The 27,210-nt window shown below is 44.7% G+C and overlaps 1 protein-coding gene across 1 annotated transcript in view; it reads left to right on the top strand.

Moving 5' to 3' along the window:
* The first annotated feature begins 3,385 nt into the window (after window positions 1–3,385).
* Window positions 3,386–27,210, top strand: part of DVL3 (dishevelled segment polarity protein 3) — a 506,262-nt gene continuing 482,437 nt past the window's right edge. The window contains exon 1 of the mRNA XM_085635609.1: window positions 3,386–5,010. Coding sequence (XP_085491735.1) covers window positions 4,850–5,010 — 161 coding nt within the window. The 5' untranslated portion in view covers window positions 3,386–4,849. The remainder of the gene's footprint in view (window positions 5,011–27,210) is intronic.

The raw sequence follows: 27,210 nt of genomic DNA, 5'->3' as shown, positions 1-27,210 counted from the left end.
GCATGTCCCGCCTTTGCTCCGCCCACGGCCTATTGCTTGCGGTTACCCGCACGGGCCACATCTGTTTTCTATTATCGTGCACAGATGCGTGCGCAATAATGCAAAACAGATGTCTCGCTGTGGTGCGCGCGCACCACTCGCGTGCTTTGCGGGATGCTGCATTCCTTGAATTCCGTAACACACAGCATCTGAATGCACGTCCTGGCACTGCTGCATGTAATAACTTAATACAGTGTGGTAGTGTAATGAAGTTCAAAGGTAATTATATCATTTACATCAACCTAAAACCTCACAGCAACAGCGCAGTCTGTCAGTGTAGTCGTTCGTCTAGTTGCACACCCACACACACGTAACACACAGCTCGATATTGTGGTTACAAAATAGGTGGACAACACGCGCCTCAGTATAGAGAATGCACTAAGTGGGAAGTCTCCTGTGGTGCTGGCAGTTGTTGGCGTCCCCTGCCTGTCCCTCTCACTCCTGCGACCCCAAACATGTTCAGCTTCAAGGGCCAGGTCCCAAACTGAAATATAATAGCAGCTTCCTAATCACATGGAGGACCCGCAGGTCAGTCCTCTGCCCCTCTGTCCTGCATCTCACTCTGACATTCCTATAGGTCTGGGCAGGCTGGCTTTAAAATGAATTCCCCCCACCCGAAGAACGGAAGATGCCACCCCCCCACCCCAGCCTCAAGAGAGATTCTACTGAAGCAGAGAGCACAGGTCACAATATGCTCCTCTAAAGCACTGAGGTGTTTCTTATAAAGTGGGAAACATCAAATCAAAAAGCTTCTGCAGCAAGTCTCGAGGTCAAAGGCTGCCAGAACCGGAACCACCGAGTGACGTGGGAAGCACCCATGTGACCCACAGCACAGTAAAGCCGCGGGGCTGAGCGACAAAGAAAGGGATTATTTCACTAATGTAAGGATTCACGACTTTTCTGTTTTACCCCTCTGCCGCTTACGTGCTGGGCTGGCAAGACGTGCAATCATGCATGCAGGTAAGATAGCCAGTGGGTTACTGCGTCCATCTTTAGCAGGAACATGTGCAGCCCGCAGATCAGAGGTCCAGTTCCCGTCCCCCCCACACACACATCCCCTGTATGTCAGTTCCATCTATGCTGCTACAACCAGTGCTTGAAATGGAAACATAGAATTGAAGGTACTCTGTATCAGAGTACCTGCTTGTTTCTGAGGAGAGCCGGTACGTCGATTAAAAGTATTACGTCTCTCTTGAGAAGGGCTGGCACTCTCCCTCTCAAAATGAGAAAGTGCTGGTACCGACCCATTTAAAGCACTGGCTACATCTGTGAAGGATGCAGACACTCTGGAAGGGTGATCTGTGCTTCTTAGCACAGCTTTTACGCTATCTGTAATCTCAGTCACACACTGACAGGGCTTTATTAATTACCCCACCTTTTCAGACGCCTCTGCGCCTGCAGCTTTGACATATTAATGGATTTATTTTTGTACTCTACGATACTAAGTAGCTATCTTTAAGAAAATGCTCTGGTCATAGTCACTTCTGACCGTCTGATGGATTGCATTGAGCATTACTATGGTGTTGTTTTAGGTCTGGTTTGGGCAGCGCAGGAGTCTGCCTGATCTACTGTTATTAATTTGTTACAACATATATACAGTAAGCGTTGGCTCCGCCCAGAGTATTTCTCTCTCATCTCGTGCTAGTTTTATCGTTGTATCACCCCACCTCCTATGGAGTGACTTCAACAATACATTGACTCAGTACCCTTTAAATGCTTTATCTCATAGAAGCGTTGTAATTAAAACGGGTTTTTCTTTTACTGCAGCAGTCTTTTGTAATATTTTTGTCAGTACTCAAAATGCAAAACAGATTTATTAGCATTCAGAGCATGTTTTCTTAAAGGCATCCAAATGTTTGAAATTAAAACATGTAATCTCACAGTTTAGTCATGAGCCCCGGAAGCAGTCTTTCTACACTGTCAGTGACAGACTGAACCATTTTATCCTGTGAGGATAACTGAAGGGGGGCCCCCCTGCTCTGGGACAGAGGCATCGGGTGAAGCATGGGGATTTAAAACATGTTTCTTGTGAACATACTGAGCCACACGTGACACATTCTGTGATCGAAGTGCCTCAGTTACACTACAAACGAGTTCATATGATGTACCTCAAAGTGACTTTAGAAGCTAAAGAAACAGGCAACCGGCCGGCAAAGCATAGAAGTAAAACACTGCAGCAGGAGCCATGCAGTCCCTCAACTGTGATCACGCTGGCGTGGTTTCCATACCTTGAAGTGTGCACATCACGGTGGCTTCACAGAAACCTTCCAAAAACAGCTCCAAGAATATTTAAATGAATATAGATTGACTTTGGTGCCTAAATCTAAACCGTGTGTTGGACGGGAGAAATGTATAAAAGTAATAGCCTTCCTATAGAGGCTTAGACCCCCTATCACCTTTCTCTAAGACCGGTTTCCTATAGAGAGACCCAGTACTAGTCAATATCCTGATGTACAGCCCACACTAGCTTCCAGCTTCGATGGAGGTCTCGGAGGTTTAAGAACTAGTGCTCTGAACTAACATCATGCCTGGAAGATCCCTAAAGCCCTAGACACACTATGATTCGGTCACTTGCCTCACACTTCTTTTTTATTTATTTGAGTTTTATATAGCTCTGGCAAGACCCGAGGGTATCATGGCGCTTTACATCTGTATATGTCTACATCAAGATCATGAGTCTAATCAAATGAAGAAAGTCAGATCAAGTCCAAACAGTGGTTGCGCATAGTGGAGGAGAAATAGCAGAGGGTGAAGATGCTGTCTCGTTGGGTGAATGATGATCCACTAGTTGAGATATCAGTTGAGGAGGAGAACCTTAAACTTACTCTTGAAGCATGAGAAGGAGGGATCGGTCCTTATATTTTTTGAACACACTACTTAAATAAAAAGAAAGTACTTTACTCCTTCCGGATAACAATAGGTCTCGCCTTTGAGACCTTATAAGTATTTAGTTATGCAGCACAATATCCTTACTGCAACCACATTAACTGTTGCATGACTAAACCCTTATAAGGTCCCAAAGGCGAGACCTATTGGCTATGCCAATGCTTGTTATTTCCGACACAGGCGACTGGTCCGGTTACACTAAGGGTGCAGGGCACCGTTCCAAGATGGCCGCCACAGCGAGCTAGTGTCGCTCTGTTGTTCCGTCACCTGTGATTCCCCTCCCCCCCCCCCCTTCTTATTTTCAGTCTTCCAGCGGAGAGGAGGGGGCTGTCGCGTGCCAGCCCCTACGACTGTCGTCACTACAGTCAGTGTCAATGACGTCACCACCCCGTCGTGGGCACGTGACTTGGGTCTGCAGCCGAGGAGGGCTCTCAGCTGGCAGGCTGTCAGGCGCATGCGCGTTTCATACTGACAGGAGCCGGAGGAGAACAAGGGAGACCCAAGCGGAGCGGGGGTAGAGGCTGGCGGACCCGCGGCTGAGGCAGAGCTATTGGAGGCGGAACGGTGCGCAGGCGGAGACACAGGGGTGTCTGGAGAACAAGTGTCATCGTGGGTCCATCTGCCAGTCCTTCACAGCCTTGCTTTCACTGCCCGGTCACTGCAGCGCTCTGTGCCCCGCTGCAGCCGGCCGTAGCGCCCTGGCCTTCAGGCGAGACCGCTTTAGGAGCTCGGCCTGGCCTCCCCACATCATGATGCCGGATCCAGCACAGCCATCTGCCGAACCGTGAAGAGCCGTGCTCCCCGGTACCGTCCGGTGTAGAGCCCTGTGCATTAGCCCCCAGGGCAGCCATTGTAGCACTTTAATCTCTGGGCTGAAAGACAGCTGCTCCTAGAGCTTGTTTTCTGGCCTCCATGACCCTGTTCTCCGGGTCAGACCCTTGTACTGTGCTGTAGCGTCTAGAAGTCAGGTCTCTCTCTAGCGCTCCAGCCTTGGCTTCTGGTCTCCTGGACAGAGTTTTTCGGCCTTCAAGTGTGTTCCAAGACATTGACTCAGGACTACATTGCTGCCGGCCTTAGCACATTGGATTTTGGCTGCATATCAGTTAATAATTGTTTCTATAGACTTGGTGTAGGAGTCCATAGAACTTTGAACTGGTCTTGGATATAACTCTGTTGGATCTGGTACTTTGGGCCATTATCTTACCTGGGATAGGCTCTTGCACATTTGACTCTGGTGTCTTACATCGTTCACTTAAGTGCAGTAACTCCAGTGCTTTGGACAATTGACTCTAATGCTATAGAGTTGGTGCCTTGGGGACTAGCAACTTTAAGGCAGTTGACATTGCTGCCTTTGTGGTGTCTTCACATCTTGCTTTTAGCGCCGTATGCTCTTACATCTTGGACTGTGCTCTTCTGGATAAGCGGTGCTCTTGTAGACGACTCAACGCTTTGGTGAACTGGCTGTTTGAAGACTTAGCTTGTGTGCACTGGTATACATTGGCTCTGGAAACTTAATTGTAGGAGTAGCATCACTTAACTCAGTACAGCAGCCTGGGGGCTGGCCTTCTGCTGCTGTGGACCTTTGGTTTGGTACCCTATGTTCTATGTACTCTAGTGTGCTGGTTTCAGAAAACAATCTGGTGCACTTGATTTCAAACTCTACAATAATGGCTTGCAGACTCTTGAATGCAAAATGTTTGACTTTATGCACTGGGGCCTGATGCAGTGGGCTTGGCCAGGACAGCTGATGTCTTGTGGTGAGGTCAAGTGCAGTGGGCTTTATGCCACGGAGTTGACAAGTTTGAATGAACCACCGCATTGGATTTTTGGGGTGTCGGTACTGTGTTGATTGGAAGAAAGGCTCTGGCTATTGAAGGCGCCAGTGACTTACATTTTTGGTAAACCTTTGGATATCTTGGCGACCATGGGTGAGACAAAGGTAATTTACCACCTGGACGAGCAGGAGACACCATACCTGGTGAAGTTGCCCATCCCAGCAGAACTGGTCACCCTAGGCGACTTTAAGGGGATTCTGAACAAGCCCAACTACAAATTCTTCTTCAAGTCCATGGATGATGATTTTGGGTGAGTAGCAGTAGCAAAGGAGTTCCAAGTCTTTTCTCTGAGCACTGGACACATTTCTTTTTGTGTGTGGTTGTGGAGATAAACGTAACCTTTTTCCACTGAATATGGGACGTTATGATCTTTTCAGAATCCATGTACCCCTAAAAATCTGTCTATAAAATTTACGTGTTTCTGAATTGACCCTATGCAATTATTCTAATTTAATATGTCCGAAGTGTTCAGGGATTGTAAATCAAATTGCCTAATTTTAGAGGTCTTGTTGATAAATGAGTGATTTTTTTCATATGATCGGCAATCGGGTGCTTTTCTATGTCTAATTTTATAATTTAAAGTTTAATGTCCAATGTTACCCCCCTTATATCATCCTTGGATATGTTGGAGGTATTCCAGGTTGACCTGGCTAACGCCTGATTATGCATAATGATAAGTTCCGTATCTGACAGAGCTGTCTTTGTATGTCTAATTTGTTTTTTGAAAGTCCTATTATCTTATGTTAATGGACTGAAAGGGTTCCGTTTTAAGTTCTCGATTATTCTTGGTCTGTGGGCTGCGCTTTTGATAGTGTGGGTGTTGAAGGATCTTTGTGTTCACTTGACCTTCTGCATCATGCACAATAATAGGTGCACAATTTGCTGACTATTGTATGTCTCTGTGTTTACGGGTGGTGAAAGTCTCCTTATGCAAGTACACATTTTGGCATGCGTAATTCCACACTTGATCATTTGATTGTTTCAAGAATTCCTGGAGATGCCAGTCCTTCACCCTGAAGTATGACCTCTCCAATCTCTGCTTTTGAGCTCCTACTATTTCCAGTTAAAGTGCTTTAAGGCCTTGTTATTGCCTTTTCGAAGTAGAAAATGTTCGAAGTGTATTTACTAGTGTGGTTTAAAAAGGCCCATAGCTGGCTGTTGCATCAGTTTTGGACATATCCAGAAGTAGTTAAGTTTGTACCTCTCTCGCAAGTACAACATTTCCTGTTAAACAGACTAATTGGCTTGTGAATACAAAACGGTTCTTCTTCTGTTGCCTCTGGTATGCCTCCGGTTTGCACCCACTTCTTTTTGGTACTTGATTACTGCAGAACAACCAGCCCATTTCTAAATTATTTTCCAAATCGCCCTGTAAAATCCAAGTCTAACAAACTACCTTAACACGCGGCGCTCTTCCCATCAGCATAAAAGGCTGCTTTACTGGCACCAGTCATAAAACTCGCAAACAAAGTTGCCTCTCACTTACAGTGTCCTGAGATGTTTGTCTTGTACAGGGTGTCGTGACTGCTCGAGGCGTCAAGGAACTTGTGGTTTGGGGCGGGAGGGCCCTAGATTTGATAATCCTGACAGATTTTATAACCATGAGCAGGCTAGGTTTTGTCGTGGATAGAATACTGCAGACTTGGCAGTGCTTTGTTTTTGGAAACAACATAAGATTTTGATCAACAACTTTTTGCAACAGGAGCAATAAATGACAGTATAGCAATAAACGGTGGGGTGGTTAATACTAATTCATAGGAAACATTTGAGCAGTGTGTAACTATGCTAATTACATAGATGTCAGCTGGAAAACAAATAGATGTGTGTTATAAGCTTATAACACATGTGATTCTGTATTCCCTGTATAAACAGCAGTCTCTGATTTATTTATAATTGACCACTTGTGACACACCCAGTCGCTGGTTATAAAGAAAAGGTGTCAGAACTCACCTAATATAAGTTATTACAATCTAGTTCTGATGTCACAATTCCTTCTGCCAGAGCCAGCAGCCGAGGTGAAAGGCAGGTCCGGTGATGGAGCATTATTGAAGCAGCTGTTTAAAGCAATGAAAACGAACATTGCTTTTCTTTCTGCTGCTCTATTTTTCTTTTTTTTTTTAGCTGCAAGTGACAGCAAAGAGAGCATGTTTATTTTTTTTGCACTCCTTAGATAGCTAGAATCTTTCTGAATGTTTCTACACATTCCGAGCCACACTAGTTTTTTGTTTAATACTGACTTGCATTGAACTGCTTCTAATATCTGTTTGCTATAAATATCTAACAGGTTCTTGATGTGTTTGATTTTGAACTGGAGGTTTTATTGTTATTCCTCATGTTTGCTAACATGCTCGCTCTTTCATATAAAAGAGCTACGCACTAAGGTTTTAAGTAGTTTGTGGGAAAGGTGATGGTGTGCCCATGTATTATATGGGATAAAGTACACCTGGCGTCCATGATAAGGATATTGCAAGTCACCTCGGAGTTCCATTTTTTTTTGTTGAAACAGTTTTTATTAGTTTTCAAATAAACAACAACTGTACATTACAGCATTAACTCCCATGTTCCATAAAAGTAGCCCCCCTCCCCCTCCCAACTCATCCCCCCCCTCCCCCCCCCCCTGTGTCAGTGCGCCCCTGTCCCCCATTTCACCCTTGATGCGCCCCCCCCGACCCTGGAGTTCAATTGCAGTCGCTCGTCACCTCGGAGTTCCATAACCTTGTAAAGGAAATCGGCGTTCGGCCTCGTTCCTCTATATGATTATGGACACCTCAATGACTTGCAATATTCTTATAATGTACGGCAGGGGGTACTTTATCCCTTTTAACTTGCTTTTTATTGAGTGATACAATTGTGCAGCATACATATTTACTTTGATGTGAAGGGAACAGGGCAACATCTTTTGAGTTGCAAGCAATTGAATGTCAGTTTTTTTCCTAACTTTTGGCGAGCAGGAGTCAGTAGGATGTCTGGTGGTGAACTGTTATAGTGAAGATTGCACAGGCAGCAGCAGAGGGTAGCGTGGGTCCCACTATATGATTACAGTTAGTCATTCATGACTTTTTTAGTCAGTGTGTAGAGAGGTATATAGGGTTGGAGACGTAGTAGACAGCACTGCCATTCACATTTTTAAGTACAAGTGCCAGTAACAGGTAAAAGGCTCGTTTTCTAGCTGAAAGCAAGCCAGCTTTAGGGTGATATGAAGAGGTATTTATTGAGTAATCTTGTCAATGATTGATGAGTAATCACAATTGGCCCACAGAGAGCTGGCAGACCAAATCTGAAAGAGGTGTCATGGTGGAAGCATTTATGATCGGATATTGCTATGTACAAGGTCATTAGAGTTGCTTTGTCTGGGTATGTACAAGGACATTCGAATGAGCATATAGAAGGTGAGATTGCCAAGGCGAACTGCGAAAAAGGCTGATAGTGAACCTCTTCTTGTAATTTGGTTCGCATGGCACTTCAAACTGGGTACCTTTTAGGGCCAATGTGTGACCCCGCTGAGACTTAATCTAACATACTGTGGGTGAATGATCTGAACCCTTACACTGATCTGATGCTGTGTGTAGAGTTTGTCCTGAACCGATTTTGTTGTAGTTAAGGTGCAGTGTTCTTTTCACATAGAGGTGTTTTTTTTAAGTTGTGTTGGTCTTTAATCTGCAGTTGATGGACTTGACTGCAGTATGAACTGGATGGGAGCTTTAATTCTAGTTGTGTGTTTGGCAGACGTTGGGGGACACACATGTGAAAGCCAGCTTGTCTGAAAGCAACATGAAGATGTGAATAAAGGGCTTCAGCACTATGAAGCCCACACTTAATGGGTAAAAAAAAGATGGAGTGGGACAAATGTTTAATGGAATAAAGTTGAAAGTAGGCTTGTTCTAGCACTCTAATAATTATAAAAGTGATATGAAAGTAGTGCACAAAACTACGGTTGGCACAGCAGGGAGAACGTAATAATAATAATCCACATTTGTAAAGCGCGAACAATCACCCGTAAGGGTCTCTAGGCGCTGGGGGCCATCGGGATGATTAAGCAAGCTATTGCCCAGAGTCACATGGTGCTGGGCTAAACTGCTGCTGGCACTGGGGATCGAACCGTGATCCCCAGATTCCGGAGTCAGTCGCCCTGGCCGCAGCGCCACACCTCTTCCGTAAGATTCCCTTCTGAAAAAGATAAAGTATGATTGGTGCTAGAGTAAGAGGAGCACAGCTGAGTCGTGTTTGCTGAGTGAATATGTGCTCTTAAGTAAGTGCAGTGCAAAGGCTGTTTCTGAGCAGTATGAAATGTGATTTCAGAAGATGGTTTTGATCCAGTATGTAGCTTGAATGTGCTTTCTCAGCTCAGGGGCTTGAGGCTGACAGGGATGGAGTTAGCACAAGCTTAATGTAACAGCTCAGGAAGGAAGTAATACAAGTGTTGGAGAGATTGAGAAATACAGGCGGTAATGAAGACCCATGAAAAACGACGGAGGCCTCCGATCGGCGTAGAAGACCTTGATCTCAATGATGGGATTACATGTACCCAGTATTGGTCCTTCTTCACAGGGTTTACACTGATGCTTGTATACTGAGATGGTCCACATGTGAGGGCAGAGTGAAATTGTCTCCTGTCTGATGGGTCGAAAATCTGTGCTGCCGCCCATTGATGCTTTTCTCTAAAAGGACCTTGACATTTATGTTTTCTGACTGTAATCTGTTGCTGTAGAGATGACATCACTCTTTGGTTTGTAATTAGACTTTAGTCTGTCTAATTTCTGGCTTATTTTAATGCATTACCCTACCTTACAGTGGGTTCTGTTCATGCACGTGGTCTGCGTGTTTTTCACTTGTGAGGTCTCGTCTAATCGTTCACGTAAGAGCAAAGAACCTTGACACGTGTTCTTCCATCCGGTCCAGCAATCCAAAACACACAAGTTTTGACACCATTGATTGGTCCAGTCAAGCAGTGCATGCTAAAATGACACTCTACATGCCTTCTGTATGCCCTGTGGATGGCCCCTTCAGATCTAAGTATGTCTTTGAAACTTTTAAGCTTATGCACTGTGCCATTTTATTATACAATTCCTGCTTATGCCTTAATGGTTATTGAATACTTTTATATTAAGTTATTCCAAGAGTCTGTTGATCGGCTGTTTTCTCAGGATCATGCAAGTTTGGAGGTCCAATTGGGGAAGTTGACATTCTTCGTGTTCTTCAATGTAGAAATGATGGGATTCTTGTGGAGGCTTTGTGTTAAAGAAGATACTGACCTGTGTGTGCGGTCTGCGTTTTCACAGGAGAGCCTTGGTGGAGATACTTCAAACCTTTGTTGGATTTTATTGGGAGTAAAAAAAAAAAGGCATTGTTTGGTTCCCTTGTTTAGAGTAGTTGGTCTGCAATTATGGAAAGATGAGTAGAATACCTAAAGAAAGGGAGGCAATAGCGATACTTGTGAATATGCATTTTTACAGCAATTATAAATAAACATTTAAATCAAACCCTCATACAGTCCTGAAAAAGCATGTACAAGTTTTGTTTACGGCTCAGAAAGCAAGCTATATGTAATTGAATATATGAGCCTTCCTGTGAACATCGTTTTATGAATTCATGTTCCTAGCTATGTAAATTTCAGCACAATGAAGATTTACTGTGTACAGTATTCTTACATTTCTTGTATTCTAGGGATGTCCACGAAGGTCTGTGCTTACTAGTTATATCATGATATGCCTTAGACGAAATGTAAGAAACCTACATGCAAGCCCTAATTTATATTTAATGGCATTTATGTATGTGGTTAAAATATACTAAATGCGATAATTTTGGTAATGTAAAAAAGGAATACAGGCAACGATAAATAATAATTACTTAGTTGCACTTAAAAACCAGGCTTTGATCTGCTCCTTCTCAAATGTTCGGGACTACTAAAAGTGCTGTATCTCACCAGAGGATGTGCTGACGTGCATCCCCCACAGCTCTGTAATTCCACTTCTAGGTACAACCGCAATTGAGTCTGTCCAAGTATAAACTCGTACGTTTATATAAATGATTTACCTATTCATAGTGTCGGTTGAATTACATATCCATAGTTGCGTAAAGTACAGAGTACCTGTACAACAGTATGAGAAAAACTATGATCTAAGCAGATGGTTATCGCACCTCAAACTTCACTGCAGCCAGGAAAGCTGCAGGTGTAAGTGTGCTTTCCAAATACAGCACTGATACAGGACCTACTCCTTGATATCTTAATAAGAGGTTGCAATTACTAGTTACTGAACTGCTGATTAATTGACCATTCTGGATGGAATTCTTCCAAAGTGAAAAATCACCTATAAGAAGTAGTTTCTTAAAAGAACTAATACTAAGAAAAGTAGTTAGAACATATATTATTTTTGGTCTGCAATAATGAAATTAAAACACATTGAATACATTTTTTCCCCCTTCTCAGTTAAAATGGGTATGTATGTTAAAAAGGGTGAGGGGTTCAAACATAGACATAGTTGGGGAAGGGTCATGGTTTCAGTCAGGAAAAGGGGTTAGATTTGAGTTATGGTTAGTATAAGGGTAATGCTAATAATTAGAATGTAGGGTCGGTGTACGGTTATGTTTAGTAAAAGGGCAATGCTAATAATTAGAATTTAAGCTACATTTAATGTAATTGTTAGTTTGGGTTTAATGCTAATAATTTGTTAACATCAATGATTTCCCCTTGCTGTGGTTTCCTGTCTGGGTCGGCGCACAGTGAAGTCTGTTGGCGTATGTGCACGTAATAAATTCCTGATCATATCTATTAATTAGGATTTACTTTTAGGGTTTGTGTGAGGGAAATATTACTACATAGGTATTAGCTGAGGATTAGGGTCCAGTTTAGTGCATAAGTTAATGTTCATAGTTAAGATTTAGGTTAAGGGTAGGGTCATTTTTAACCCATGAGTGCTGTTATCAAGTAGGTTTTAGGATTAGTTTAAGGGAAAAATTACTAAATAGCTTTAATGTTGATGCCATGGTTATGTTTACTGCGAGTGTAACGTTAATAATTAAGATTTAGGTTAGTTGTAGAAGCAGGTTTGGTGCGAGAGTCACAATAAGGAGGATTTGGCTATGGGAAGGGTTCATATTAGCATGTTTGAGGGTGACTGAAGTGAATTTTCTTAATGAGTTACCTATAGTCGGATGTTCCAGTATTGTTGCCCAACTAATACTACGTGAAAATTCTGTATTTTGATGGTTCTTCATCATGGTATTTACTCTTATGGTATCCGTCATTTCAACTAGGATTCTCCTATGACACCGTAGGTATAGCAAAGCACGTCAGAGTTATTGGCCGAGCTCTCTTGATAAGACTCTGCTTTGGGCACAGTAAACACGAAGGGGGCAATGATGGTGGTAGTGTTGGAACTATGTTGTGAGACCATACAGTGGGGGCTCAGATCAGTGGCTAGCTGAAAGCTTGTTGGAAGCATGTAAAAACACAGTTTCTTAGCTCTTTCAATCTGCTCGATACAGGTGGGCATTGTCTGAAACCATTTGATGTAGGGGAGGTGAAAGATACCAACTTGAAGTAAAGCTGGGCCCAAGCCTTCAAGTATGGAGAAAAGCAGGGGTGAGGAAAGCGGTTACTTTTTCCTTGTGGTATTTGGTACAAAACAGAGTGAAAGTATGCGACTCTGGGGCAAAATGGCAGCACGCTTAAACTAACTGTCATGGAATTTATCAGATTAAATACTAAAACATGATGTTTGTGGTGTATGTCAATTTAAAAAAACCAGTGATCCAGCTTCCACTGAAGAAGAGTGTCTGGTGTTTCCGGCCTTGCGGTGCCAAGGTGTCCTGGTTACAAAGGCTGCATTTGGCAGGTGTCTCTTGCTACGGTAATTAGAATTATTTTTTTTCTGAGGAGCAGGAGCTTCTGTTTGAGTGCTGTCTGCGCATTTCTTCTGTGTGCCTGTACCTATATACCTGCACCGCTCCTGTTTTTTTTCCTCTTTTGCATTCATCAACACCCAAGGGCAGTTTTCAAAATGTGCTTGAAGTTTGTGAATTCGCGGATAAATAAAGTTAAAAGTCAGGCCAGGAGAGCTGGGGCTGCCCCTGAATTAACCCATTGAATGCTTTAGTGCGCACAGTCCGCAAATAGAGGGCTCAGATAGAAAGGGTAAGTAGTGTCGCTTTTCTACTACGCATTACTGTTGGTGGTTTTTTTTGCCTGCCTAGATTTGATATTCTTTCTTTGTAGCCCCATCCCCTTTAGTTAATTTCAGTTATCTTAAGTACATCATGGCAGATACCAGCGGGGAATACTTTTGATGATTGTTGAAAACCTTTGCTGTCTCTCTTTCTACTCAACAAAGGAGATTACGGCATATTGTGGTTCAAGGCTTTTTATTGACAATTTATTGAACTCGTACTCGCAGCTACATCCGGAGGCTGGTGAGGTGGATTACTGAGGGGTCATGTGGGGTGTGGGGAGAATGAGGGGAGGGTGCATGGAGGAATGGAGTCAAAATGGATGGGGCGGGAAGACTAGTGTTGGTAGGGAATGTACGGAAAAGTTTTCCCAGAGTCCCCGAAGAGAGGTTGGTCCGCCATTGTGTTAGGTCTCGCTTGCTGTCAATCAGAGCACCCAAAGGTGGCGGAACAGCTGAGTTTCCTATAGCTGTGGGCTAAGAAGTGGATTCCAGGCCCCCACATTCTGTCGAAGAGTGGCAGTGTTTGTTCCAGTGATGCTGTGAGCTGTACAACCGCCACAGTGTCCCAGAGTCTATGAAGTCAGTCTGAGTTGACTTGGGTTATCTCCGTTCCCCATTTAGATGTGATCAGTGGCAGCTCCTTCGCTAAGGCAGAGGAGCGTCGCCCCACTGCTTTTTTGCAGTGAAACACAGAGAAAATAAAACCATAACTAATGTTATTATCATTTTATTTTTTCCTACTTCTGCCCACAGTTTTGCGAGAGGGGGCGGGGGAGGAGTGGGAGCACCCTCCTAAAGTGCGCAATGACTGCTTGAACAGCTCTCTCGGGCCGCCTGAAACAGTCTTGTGCACTTCGCATGCTCTCCATGCTGGCTGCATTACAGCCTACGTGGAAAACGTGCCCAGGCCTCCAGTCAGCGTATGAGCGCCGAAACACAGTGCTCAGACCAATCACAATGCTGCTATGGTAGCGTTGTGATTGGCTGACTGGGAGCCTGAGTGTGCTTCCTGTGGCCGAGCGAGGGAAGGACTACGGAGGAGAGACGTGGTGAGGAAGTGGCGAAAAGGTAAGTTTTTATTTGAATTTTTTTATAGTCGCTTCCCCTACGTCCTTTTCCTGCCCGCATCCTCCCTCCCCTCCCGCATCCTCCCCCTACCGCTGGATGGGATGACTTGTCTGGTAGCTCATCGGGCCAGTGCAATACCCACTCATGTGATAGGGAGAGGGCTATGTCAGATGGTTTGGAAGCCTCAGTAGTATGTAGCTTGAAAAGCGGAGAATACCCATCTACAAAATATTGTCAGTGTCTTTTAAGCACTTTTTCCCAGTATCTCTTAAGCTTGGGGCATCTTTAGAGCAAGTGTGCCTGCTTGGCCACAGTTGTGCCCGCAGGTGTTTGTGGAGTTCGGTGACCATTGTGCACGTCGAGCTGGAGTGTAGTACCAATAGTGGATGGTTTTCAGTTGGGATTCTATCCCTGCAGTATTTAGAGAGGAGTTGCGGGTTCTGTGGAGAATGTCGGCCCATTGCTTAGGAAGGTGCGTTCCAGTCTTCAGTGTCTTCGAGCAGGGGATTTCCTAATGCCCTTAGAGGTGTTTAAAAATTCGTATATGTTGGAGAGCAGGCTTTTATCGTTGGCTGTGGTGAATAGCCATTTTTCGAATTTTCTTATTGGTCTGGAGGTGTGGGGGATGATGGAGGGTTGGTGACTGTGTCTGACCGCGGTGTAACATCAGTAATCCATTCCGGGTAGGCCGTAGTTAAATTGGAGTTAGTCATGTGTGGAATTCAAAGCTAGTGGTTGCTGGTGGGAATGTTGGAATACCCATAATGAGTGTGAGGGGTGAAGTGTGGGTAGAGAGGCCATTTGCTACCATGAGCCTGTTCAAGGCTGCTATAGTTGCCAGTGTGATGGATGATACGTAGACCCCTGCTTGACGGTGCTTTTTAGGGAGCCAGGGGCTCAGATATGAATCCCTGCAATGGATTGGTCAATGAAGCACCAATTTTTTCCTGTAAGTGGTCTATCTCAATTCACCATGTATCTGAGCTGCGCTGCGTGGTAGTATTAAATGAGGTGAGAGACACCTATGCCGCTGATACCTTGACGGGGGTACTCTTTCTTCTGGCCATCCAGGGTCGCTTACCACTCCAGATAAACGCTTCTATCATATGTTGGAGTTTACTGAGTGTCAAGGGGGTTCGGGTTTAGGGGCAGAGTCTGCATAACCTATAGTATCTTGGGAAGCAGTGTCCTCCACTGCTTCCCAGGAGAGACCTCCGGCTGTCCCAACTCTGTAGTTCTTTGCACGCCTTAGTGATGAGACCTGCAAAAGTTCTCTCCACTGTTTCTCGGAGCGTAGGAAAGACACCCCATGGTCTGCCCATGGGAAGGGGAAGTGGTGTCTAAGTTGTTTTTTCCATTTTACCCTATAGTTAAATTGACAGCATGTGTTTTGAGGATGTTCACTTTGAAGTCCAAAACCTTCCAGAAAGTGTCTAGCTCGCTCATGAGAGCTGGGAAGGAGGACTGAGATTGTGCCAGACACATCCTGACGTGTACAGGGCTATTTTGTGTTCTTGACAGCTGAAAGGGATTCCCCCTAATTGATGTGTTTGGTCGTATCTTCTCCGTAAATGGCTCCATGTAAAGTGCGAAGGACATGGAGACCAGCCCTGGTGGGAGCCCTTTGCTACTGCGAATCTGTTTGCTCTCGCTGGATTCAGTGTATTCGCTCCTCACCAGCTTCAGGAATTGTGGTCTTAGTCCCACTCCCTCTATGACTTGTCTAGGGAACAGCTAGTGTACCTGGTTAAAGGCCTTCTCAGCATCTATAGACAAAACCAGCACCGGAGTGCGGGACCTGAAGGTTTTATCCATGAGATAAAGAAGGCGTTTGGTGTTGTTGCTACACCCTCTTCTGGTTTGAAGCCGGATTGGATTACATTATATTGCACTTTTACTGGGGATCAGATAACTAAAATCGCCTGTGCTTTCTGGTGACAATCTATTCAGCAAGAGGGTTTTCCTATGTGTTATTCTGGAGGGAAATCCCTTGTGTCCAGCACTGCACAATAGATTTTAGTTTTTGGCTCATTCGTAGGTCGAACCTTACGGTATGCTAACAGCATCTTGGGTACATTCGGAAAGCTACCGGGATAATGCATTCTGTCTGTTGCTTACCATTGTCTTTGTTGTTTGTAACTTACATTTTCTGGCTTTCTATATGCTCGCTCTGTTTTTTTTAGGTTGTCCCGCTTGAATTTCTCCCTTTCTTTGCCCAAACCTTAATTGCAGTATCCGTCCAAGTGCTTGCTTTCTGTAAACAGGCCTTTAAATCTTACTCATACCATGTCGCATTTACTGTGCATTCAAAGACAAAGGTCAAATATCTGGCTCTGTCTTCCAAGGGAGCTTAGCGTTTACTTTTCTTTCTCTGACTTGAAAGTGAGAGAATTTTGGTGACAATCTTGCGGGTGCTGGCTTAAGAAAGGGTTGTTTCCTAACACCCAAACAGTGTCTTCTTGGCGCCAAACGTCTTTGTTTACCCAAGAACACAACTTCCTCGTTTGCTGGTTATTGCCTTCATCCGCATTCATGAATGCTACTTAATCCCCTCAAAATACCAGTCCTTTGATTCACTGTGTAAAACTCAGCAAACAAAACAACATTGCTTCTGTTGCCTGCATCACAGGATTGAGAACCAAATATCCTATTAGTCGTTTGGTGAAATAGTGACACATGTGCAATGAGTAATGCATACAACCTGAGTTTCCATAGATTGGATTTGACTGTGTTCCCGCTGCTTAAAGTTGAGGGTGCAGAAGATAAAGCAGAGCAAGTCGAGTAGTACCTTATTTAATAGCTTCCCTTTTCACTCTTACTATTCCTTTTTTAGATCTCGCCTAGCGACGCAGCGCATGCGTTGCTCGCCTTAGCGAGATCTATTGTTGTGGGTTTTGCGTCCGAAAGGGGACAGCCGATGTGTACGCTCACGGCGTGTCTTTCCTGGCGATCTCGATCTTGCACCTGGACAGCAGATGTGCACGCTCACGGCGTGTCTTTCCTGGCAATCTCAGCTTGCGCCCGGACAGCAGATGTGCACGTTCACGGCGCGTTCTTTTCCGCCTCAGATCACGTGATCACACGATCCTTGCGGGCGCAGCAATTCATCTTGCGTGCGGATCCAGACAAGAGAATAACAATTGGAGCCTCAGCTCCTCGGTGGGCCGACGCCTCGGCTTGTTATTGGTGCCTCACCCCAGGGACTAGGCACAGTGCGCGCGCTGAACTCTCCAAGGTTGACAAACAAGCCACATCCGCCAGCACCTGACCTTGCAGCGGCGTTTCCACAGCGTGCATGTTCAGCAGAGGCGGTTTAGTGGCATTTATTTATACCCCTGCCTTCCTGCCTCGCGCGCAGCAGACTTCAGGAAGTCTGGTAAAAACACGGGGCTTGGCTTCCTTGTGCCTCTGCAAATAACATCAAACCTTTCGCTGTTGACGGCTGCTGTGCTCTTAAAATCGAGTTGCCATTGATCTCTGCTGTGAAGCCCCTCCTTCTGAAGGTTTTTTAAATTTATTTTTTCCACTGAGGGTGGAGGACCCACTGTTGGAATAGCCAGCAGCATACCCAGGGAGCCACGGTGCCTGGGGCAGACAAGGATAATGTGCCCCCCTAAGTCCTCTAAGCATTGTAGATGACTGTCTTTTATTTATGTTTTTTGAAAACCTGCAAGCGGTGCGTAAACACGCAGTTTGCTTAAGAGAATCAAGGCTGGCAGTAGAAGAGGCGCAGTTACTTCCAGCCTTGGTTCCTGTAAGCAAGGTCTAGAAGTACAAACTGCGTGTTTACGCACCGCTTGCAGGTTTTCAAAACTCAGAAATAAAAGGCATTGTCATATTAGCTCAAACACTCGCAAATGCGAGACCTATTGCATTGCAAATGCTTGTTTTTTATTGTTACTATTATCTTTTCCAAGAAAATATAGTTTTGGGAAGAACGCATTTGGCTATTTTTACTGTTCTCTAAAATGGCATTTTGTCAGCTTATTTTCGTCAAGCTAATGTTCATCGTTTTTGATTTTTGGGAAAATGACAGTTTACTATGGTCACGTCTCCAAAGAGGCCAATGTACAATTAACCTTAACCTTAACTTTGCATCTCTTTTCCTCGTCACGAGGCTGTACCATCCCAGAGATAGGAATCTTGCAACCATAAGAAAAAATACTTTTCAAACTCAGGAGCCTGTACTAAAAGAGATCATGAATGGCCCAAACAATTCCTATTCTTTTGCTGTCCCAACAGGTGGACGTTGCAAGTACATGAATGTATGTGCTTGCATTTCTCATGTTGTCCCTCTTTCATGTTTACTGAAGGTTACAGTAATGTTCCCACTATGCCCTGCAACTCCGGTTCAGGTGTGGACTTGGCAAGAGAGCTCATTGGGGTACGACAGCTGTGGTGTACAGCCTTAAGACCGTGTGCTGAGGTGGGAGCTGGCCTGTTTTCTCCATTTCGTCTCTTTCCCTTAAGTTGGATTGTGGTTTTGCCTTGAGTTTCAGAGTCATCCCTGCCCCTCCCCTTTGTGGTAATATCATCTCCTAGGGTGTTCACAAAGCTGCTGGCTTCTCTGGTGGTTCGCCCTCTATCCAGGGGGATTCAGGTTCATCAGTACTTGAATGGCTACTGTTTTATGCTCATTCCTCATGGCAGGCTTCCTTGCACACCTCTCAGGTATGTTTTCTCCTTGGTTCCTTTGAAGGGAGGCAAATTTCCACTAAGTCAAACCTATTTCCTTACCCGAAGTATTGCAGGGTAGCTGCATTGGGAGAGGCTTTTCTATCCCTTTTCCACAGTAATAAAATTGAGGTCTCATCCTAGAAGCCTTCTCAGTTGAGGTGATGTTCCTGCAAGCCATTGCCTTTAGTCACATGGGGACATGGCCTCTGGGAACTTCTGGTGCCTTTGGGCAGATAACACAATAAAACCCTAGTGCATTATATGCGTCAGGCTGGAGCCTAAATTCTATGAAATCCTTGGCGCCTTCTCTCCAATGACGGTTCAATCTGGACAATCTTTCCATGGTGGGAGCATCTTCAGCCTCCTCATCCTTCACTGGTCTTGAGAAACAATGCCAGTGAAAGAGGTTGAGGCTACATTAGGTATCGAGAGGGATCAAGGCCTGTGCTCTGCCCTAGAAACCTCTGTGTCATCCAGTTAGAAGGAACTCTGCACAATATGGACTGTAGCTCAGCTTCCCTTCTCTGATCAAGGCAAAGTCCCTATTGGTGTGGAGACAAGTTAGTGGCCAAATCTTATATGAACCGGCAGGGAGGTACCAAGTCTCATTCTCTCCAGAGACTGAATCATAATTTTCTCTGCTGATTGGATTTCTGTCTACATCCAATTCAGGTCTTGTATCCGCCAGGCAAGACTAATCTATAGGCTGATGCACTGAGTCGTTAACCCCTTCACATTACCAGACAGCGCTCCCTTATTATGTTTCTGGACTTGGGGTGAGGTGCAGGGGGATTGTTAGAATGGATTATCTGTTACTGACGTGGCCAAAGGGTCTGCTGTTTGCATTTCTTCTTTTCCCCTTCTCTCTGGGGTAATCCAGTAAGTCGATAGAGAGGGTGTGGAAATGATTCTGCTATCTCCTGATTGTGAATGGCATTCTTAGATCCCAGAGCTTCGTCTTCTGTCAGTGGGCTCGGAGTAGGCCCTGCCATTGTTGCCTTCTCCCCTCCTTTGGTGTCACTTGAGTCTCCAACAACTTAATCAATGTAGGCTGATTGCACGGAGACTAAATGTATAGGATTATTAGGATTGGGAGAGTCTTTGTAAGGGATTTCAGCATTACAACAGTCCAAACACACTTCCTTCTTTAAAGCATATTCAAAGCACTGGCACCCCTTCTGCTTATCTTAGACCTGGCTTCTCCCCAATATAGGATAGCACTGTTAGAGTTGCAACAGTGTCCCCATCTAGCACTCCGCTGGGATGAATCTCCGTTATGTGTTCATTCATGCATGATTCCACTGGTTTGCTTGTTTTTGTGCACCACGGCAGTATAATAGAATCTTCTTTCACTCTAACATAGTGTCCGTTTATGTGCGTTCATCACGCTATACTTTTGACTAATACGTGTTACGTCGCAATTTTCTTTCCACAAACGTGACCGATTGATTCATCACGGAGGTGTCACTTTCATGTTAGCAACGTTCACTTCACTCAGTGGTTCACCCCTTTTTCACCGAGAACCCTGTTGTTAATATCAATTTGTTTATGATGAGTGCTAACTCATGGAGACCATGACGCTCTTATATTTTACATTATCCTACAGATGTAATACCTCCCCTGATGAAGGTCTTGGTCCGGAAATGCATTGGGAACATTTAATACAAACATCTGTGGATTGCGAATGGATTATACTTATACATTAAAGATGAAATGGGAATGTACTATTTCATACCTGCATTGATGATAAAGTTATGGGAGAAACCATTGTGACGGATCAAGGTTCAAAAAATTAAATTTGGAGAAAAATTCAGGTAATTACCTGTGATCTATTTGATTTATGAATGAACACATAACGGAGATTCATCCCAGCGGAATGCTAGATGGGGGACACTGTTGCAACTCTAACAGTGCTATCTTATTTGTCTGAACTCACTCCCTTTGGTCAGAGGGAGATAGCCACCAGCACCCAACACAACAAAAGTGACTGTTGAATACTTTTTGAATTACTTTGGAGAACTCAGTGTGCCGCTCTTTCCCAATATTTCCTACTCGCCAATATCACATGATACATGCACATTCTTGATTTTCTGAGGGCTAGATTCCAGTTGGGTTTGGATTCCTATTCTCCGGTGATTCGATTTGCCACTGTCTCGATTTCCCTGAATCCTTTAAGGGATTGGTCTCCATTGCCGATAATGCCTCCAGATTGCTCTTGGGTTTTGATTTTACGTAGCATGGTTACACCTCTAATGCCTTTCTTGGATCAGCCTCTGGTGGTTCAAGGACCTCCCTTTGAGCCTTTGTAGGACGAAGAATGCTTCTTTAAATGTGCTGTCTTTTAGGAATTCCTTTCTTTTCCTCCTTCGAAGTTGGGGGTACTGCATGTTAGGTCTCAGGCTTAAGCAAGACAAGGAACAGGAAGTTACATACATCACCACGACTATTAAAGCGCCCCAATATCTGATGCACTCCCCACGCTAACCACTCAATGCCGCAATACACGCGTCTCTAGGATTAATAGGTTGGAACCTGGAGATTGGGGAGAATGGGCTGCTGGCCGGTACATCTGTGTCACATTGCATCACTTCCTGAGCAGAGTAGTCGGTGCTAGCACAAACAAGCATTTGCAATGCAATACGGCTCGCATTTACACGAGACGTATTGCATTACAAATGAGAGTGCGGGCATTTAAAAAAGCAAGGACGGGAGTGGAGGGGTGATGGGGCGAGAAGTTACGAACTGCGAGAGGGGGCGGGGGACATAGGACATAAAATAATGTTTGAGTAAAGGGGCCAATAGCCTCGGATGTGTACAAATTACGCCATGGCCATCAGGAGGAGGGACTAACAAGTAGAAAACCAATGAGAAGGCAGCATTTAGGCTGTAAGTCAAACAAAGATGGGCGGAGCCTATGCAAAGCTTTCCCCACTATAGTATATACTTCATGCCTCGCAAACGCCGGGCAGCGCGTGTCGCTGCAACGCTATGCGAGACCTAAAAAGGAAGTTTGCTCAGTCCACCTTTGTCTGGCAACGCTTGGTGAGTTGCTCTCAGCATTTCGCTCCTGCATAGCTCATTACACCGCTTCCCATTCCCACATCTTTGTTGCTTTCTTTCTCTTCCGGTTACCGTGGCTGTGGGTTCACAGTTCTTGTATCTGTGCTATTGTGCGCTGCTTTGGGATCTTTATGCCAGCCTCTTAAGTTACAGTCCCTCCTGTATCTGGGATTCCCTCTGGATCCTGGTGGGTTGTTGTTTCAACATTTCATCCTCCGGAGGCTGGCTAGTCTTTCCACCATACTCATCTATCCAAATACCAGTGAGAAATGTTTTGTACCACTAACCCCTGCAACGATTATTTGTGTAACGTACTGTGGTGTCTTTATTCCATCTACTTGCCAGATGATGCAGAGGCAACTACTGAGATGGGCCCCTGTGTTTATGGGTTTGGTGCAAGTTTCGTACATTCATCCATTACTTAGGTGTGTCACATGTCCTGGCTGGTGCAGCCTAATTTCTACACCCACTCTGGGCCTGCTAAATTCTCATGTGTTAGGACTATGGCGACTAAGATAAACGTAGGGGCATTCTCTCCGTTGTCACAGTCCTAAGCACCTCACACCCACTGTGGTGGACTGGCTCCTTGTTATTTTTAGGTCGAGCCTGGGCAGCGCATGGGCTGCTCTGCGAGGCATTCTGTGTTTAGGTATGGATGTGAAGCTCTGCCCACTCTCCGCCCATATTTTTCATTGGCTTGTGCACTGTCCATTTGAAACTGTGGCTTTTCATTAGTTAACAGGCTTAGTAGTACCTCCTTAACACCACCTTTTCCCAGATTGTAACCTCCCATAAAGACACCCCCGTTTACCTGTGTTGTAGCTCGGTAGGCTTTAATTACAGTCTCTGAGCACTATTTTCTCAAATAGCTTTGTCCTGCCTGCTGTTGCAGGCAGGACACGCTCTCTCCTAACACCAAACGCAATGCAATAGGTCTTGCAAGAGTTTAAGCTATTGTCATTGTAAATGACAATGTTATTTATCAGTTTTAAAAACAACACATAAATAAAAGGCATTCTCATTTACAATGCCAATAGCTCAAACTCTCGTAAATGCGAGACCTATTGCATTGCAAATGCTTGTTGTTACTTCTTTGTGCCAAAGAGTGTAGAGCTCCCACAGCCTGTTGTACAAAGCCAAATCACTGCTGAATAATCGTAGGGCAATGAACATGCATGCATCAAAGGATAAGCTACAGACTCCATCATAATGTCTAGTTCGAGATATACATTTGGGCTAAGGCCCACACACACCTCGAGTACCCTCTTACAGTGTTCCTTGCTGACCAGTCTTTATTTCCAGAATTTGTCATCTGTTTCTTGGATCTCGGGCATTTAACTCAAACTGATAAACACCTAAGAGACACACACCTGTAGTCAGACACAGACATACAGGTGCATAAACTCCATAGAATATAACTTACCCACACATACTGTCACAGTTGGGTTCGCAAACAGGAAACCGCCATGCAAATGCTACAGTAATTTTAAGCACACCCACACAGATACAGACAACTACACAGCCTCACAATTCACGTCCAGGCACAGACGTATCAGTACAAAGACATATACATTCAGACACATAAATGTATACGAAGACAGACCAGGAAACGGGTGTATACAAGGATGCACGTGAACACATATAGACTCAGACACACAAACACACACCCAGTTACTGGCAGCAAGACCTGCATATACATGCAGGCATATGCAAATCGACGCATGTAACGATGCCTACACACAGACAGATTCAAGTACAGATAGGCACATGTGGACACAGAAAGAAACTAAGACACGTACACATACACACATCATATAAGTATCTGGCAGACATATCGCTGTTGCTTGTCCCATTCTGCTGTCGCTGTTCATCAACTTGCTGCCCATTACAGGGCTGATACTACAGGCGCTAGGATGCTGTATTATGTAGATTGTCTTTACTGGCTGAAACACAGCGTATTCTGGGATACGTAGTGCCACAGATATCAATCTGTTTGCCCTTTCTCAATTCATCGATTCTTCCTTTGTGTTGTGGCGCGTAGAGTCCCGGAGCCTGTCGTTCCTAAGGGAGGCAGGATGCCTGCTCGGATATCTCATCTGGTCCTCAGCCAGTTCTTTGTGTTTTTTATTTATTTATTTATTTTATTTTCTGATAGTTGTAGTCCGGGGAAGATGGGTAGGGGGCCAGAGTTGTCTTAGAGTCCACTGCTGTATCGTCCCGCCCAGCCTTTGTGTAGTCACCCCTGTGCATTGAACTAGTTTAACCACACAATGGGGTAATATGCTTAATGTGCCCATAGCATGTAGTGTGCTGTTATTACAATGCTTTGATTCACGATAAACCAGTGAAATGCGTGCGGTCCCCTACATTGAACTGGTGTCTGTACAGTCTTCTAATGAACATTCAATGTGAGTCAATGTGCGTAAAACGTATTACTGTTGTACTAGTATGAGTATGGATCACATGGAATGTGTGTCTGTGCATTGTACTGCCATTAACGCATCCTATTCGCAAATAGTCAACATGCGATATTCTGACAAATGCCAGATAAGATAAAGCGCCAGGAAAGGTAACCTCATCTGTGTGTTGTCTGTCCTGTCATTGACGGACGCTGATTGGGGGGTTTGACTTCATTGATAGAATGTCTGCCCCCCTGTCTGGTTGTTACAGCACCATGTTACAGAGTGCTCCATGGTCAAGTGATGTACAGGTATTACCGCACTCTCTTCGGGTATGTCCAGCACAGGTCTGCCAGAGGGAGCTGGGTAGATTTTCAGGAATCTATAGAATATGCACACCTACGGTTACTCTAAATAGAATGTATTTACGGAGCAAGTGGTTATCCTGAAACAGAAGCAAGAATCCAGCCCTCCTTGGCACAAGTTGGGCACCCTTCCTTTAACAAATGTTTTGGTGAGATGCCATGTTGATGGCGATGCGGCGCTCTACAAGAATCTGTTAGCATGGAGTGTAGACTCCAGTGAGTGCCCTGCCTTCTCATATTGCCCCCACAACACCATCTACTACCCATCACACCCCTACTTCATCAACCAAGGGTGGAGCGTTGAGCCAAAGAGAAAAATGTTTTTCACTAGTGGCTACAATATTGACAGCTCAAGTACCCGTGGCATAACAATCATTGGCAAAAGCCAAAAGGTCTCGCCTATGTGAGGTCTATTGACGTTGTCAATGTTGTTTTTTTTTTTTTAGTAATGTTGCATAGCAGGTCAGCATGGCTAAAAGTAAACCAGCATTTGCAATGCATTAGGTCTCACATTTGCGGGAGTTTAAGCTACTGGCATTGTAAACGGCATTGCCTTTTCTTTATTTGTTTTGATAATTAACACATAAATAAAGCGAGCAACATTGTATTAAAAATGGGACTGCAAGTTTAAGGCAAAACTGTGTTAAGTGTATATCACTGGATTCAGCATCTTCCGCTTCCAGAAACGACCTTATATCCAGTAAATGCTTTTTGAGCCGTGCATGAGGGCTTTAAGCTAAGCTCTGAAGCCTCGACCTAGCTGCTGATGAGAGGGAGGAAGAAGAAGGGCCTGTGTTGTCTTTACCCTGTGCCAATTTCCATGGGACACAGAACAGAGTTACAAAAAACAGTGGACCATGAAGTCTAACCGATGAGCATGGCACATGGAATACCAATGGAGGGATGCCACTCAACTGCATTAAATGGCTCCCGCAGACTCACAAACTCCACAGGGTATCTGCTACCCAGTGACTGGTGCGGCCTTAATATTCGAAAGTAATTATTTAGTAAATCCCCCTGGCCATCTACACCCATCTACACTTGCCCTTTTTTCTCCCCATTAACTGGAATCAAGATTTCCAGGGGTGGGTGGAGGGAAGCCATGTCCTGGGATGCTTGTTTTCAGTCCAGGGAGGATCTGGCCTGGCAGTTCGAGCTGGACTGTTCCCATTGGGTGCAGGGTCAAGACTGATTTGCATATGGCTGGGTTCAAACTGGAATGGCATGGGGAGAAAAAAAATGATGGATTTAGGCCCAGATCTCTGTATTGGGGTAAATGCAGTGCTTTGAATGGGCCGGTACTGAGTACTGGCTTACAAGTAAAAACGCTGCCGACTGGCCTTTATCCTGTCTTCACAATTCACGACAATTTTCTGTTCAGTCATACATTAAAACTGTGTGCAAACTGCATCCATCTTTAGAACAGGCTGTTCAACATTTGTCAAATTTACTATTATGAAGTTTAAACAAAAGAGTGTCCGAAAAAACACTCCCACTGATATCTCAAAACAACAAAATGACTCTTAAGCATTCTGCAATCTATATCAGTCTGTTGTTCACTCACGCTTTTTTTGGTTATGGTAAAATAACCGTTGTTGACAGGCACATGAACGCTTAACAACAAAAAACAACTCATTTCTTCTTACAGTCCTAGTGAAAACAGGGAAAGTTGCACTCTGTGATTAAACGAAATGTAAACGTGTCAACACGGGCAAGTTGCTGAGCGGACGGTCGATAAACATAGGCCTACCAGAGATGGGAGGTTGCTCAGAGTGGACCCACAACCAAACACTGCACGAAGTGCTGCAAAACACCAATGCGTCAGAGCGTGCTGCTTAAAAAGGGTCTGCAGAAGTTTACTTTCCTTTCTGCACACGGTCAGCCCTTCCGCAAGAACACACACACTGCTGCAAGACTCGAAAAAAGAAAAAGAAACTTGCATTCGTTTCTCAAGCATGCTCCAATAGGAACTATTCAGCTCGAACTGCTAGACAAAGTTCTTCTTGAACCATTTCACACGCAATTGGAGCAGGGTCAAGACTGATTTGCAAATGGCTGGGTCTAATCTGAGGTGGTATGGTAGTCAAAAGAATGATGGGTTGGAATGCCACCCCAGGTGATAGCCAGTGCTTAGACTTATAGCAAGTATCCTCCCATCACCGTTTGTGTTGATGTAGCAACCCTCTTGGATCATTCACATAACACTGGCAATCCCAGCACCAAAATCTATCTCTGGCAGCATGTCCCCTACTGTGTTACCTTCCACACCATCTACCCCAGCCACTGTAGTATCCTCTTCCAGCCCCCACACCCTGGGCTCCCTTACACAGCATCTACTCTACCCATCCTACCTTACAAGCACCACGTCATATGGATTTACCTAGAATTTCATTAGTGAATCCACTCAACCACACATAGATCTCACCTCTACACCACAGTGGCGAGCCTCCGTAACGCATGCACAACAAAAGATTAACAGCATTCTGTCATTTTGTGGGGCCTGACTTTGTACTGAACTTCAAATCACACATGCAATGATTCTGGATGCTATAAAAGGATGCCGTCCAGGGCTGGACCGGGACCAAAAGCAGCCCTGGGGTTGGAGGGGGTGGAGTGGGTGATGTAGGTGTGATGCATTACTGCTTTTGTTACTGGGGGTGATATTGCAGCTTCAAAACCGACCCAGAGTAACAAAACTGGCCCCCACTGCTGC

This window comes from Triturus cristatus, chromosome 11 (genome assembly GCF_964204655.1).
Source record: "Triturus cristatus chromosome 11, aTriCri1.1, whole genome shotgun sequence".
Classification (NCBI taxonomy): domain Eukaryota; kingdom Metazoa; phylum Chordata; class Amphibia; order Caudata; family Salamandridae; genus Triturus; species Triturus cristatus.
The sequence above is the reverse complement of the archived record's forward strand: the minus strand, read 5'-3'. Positions and strand labels throughout refer to the sequence as shown.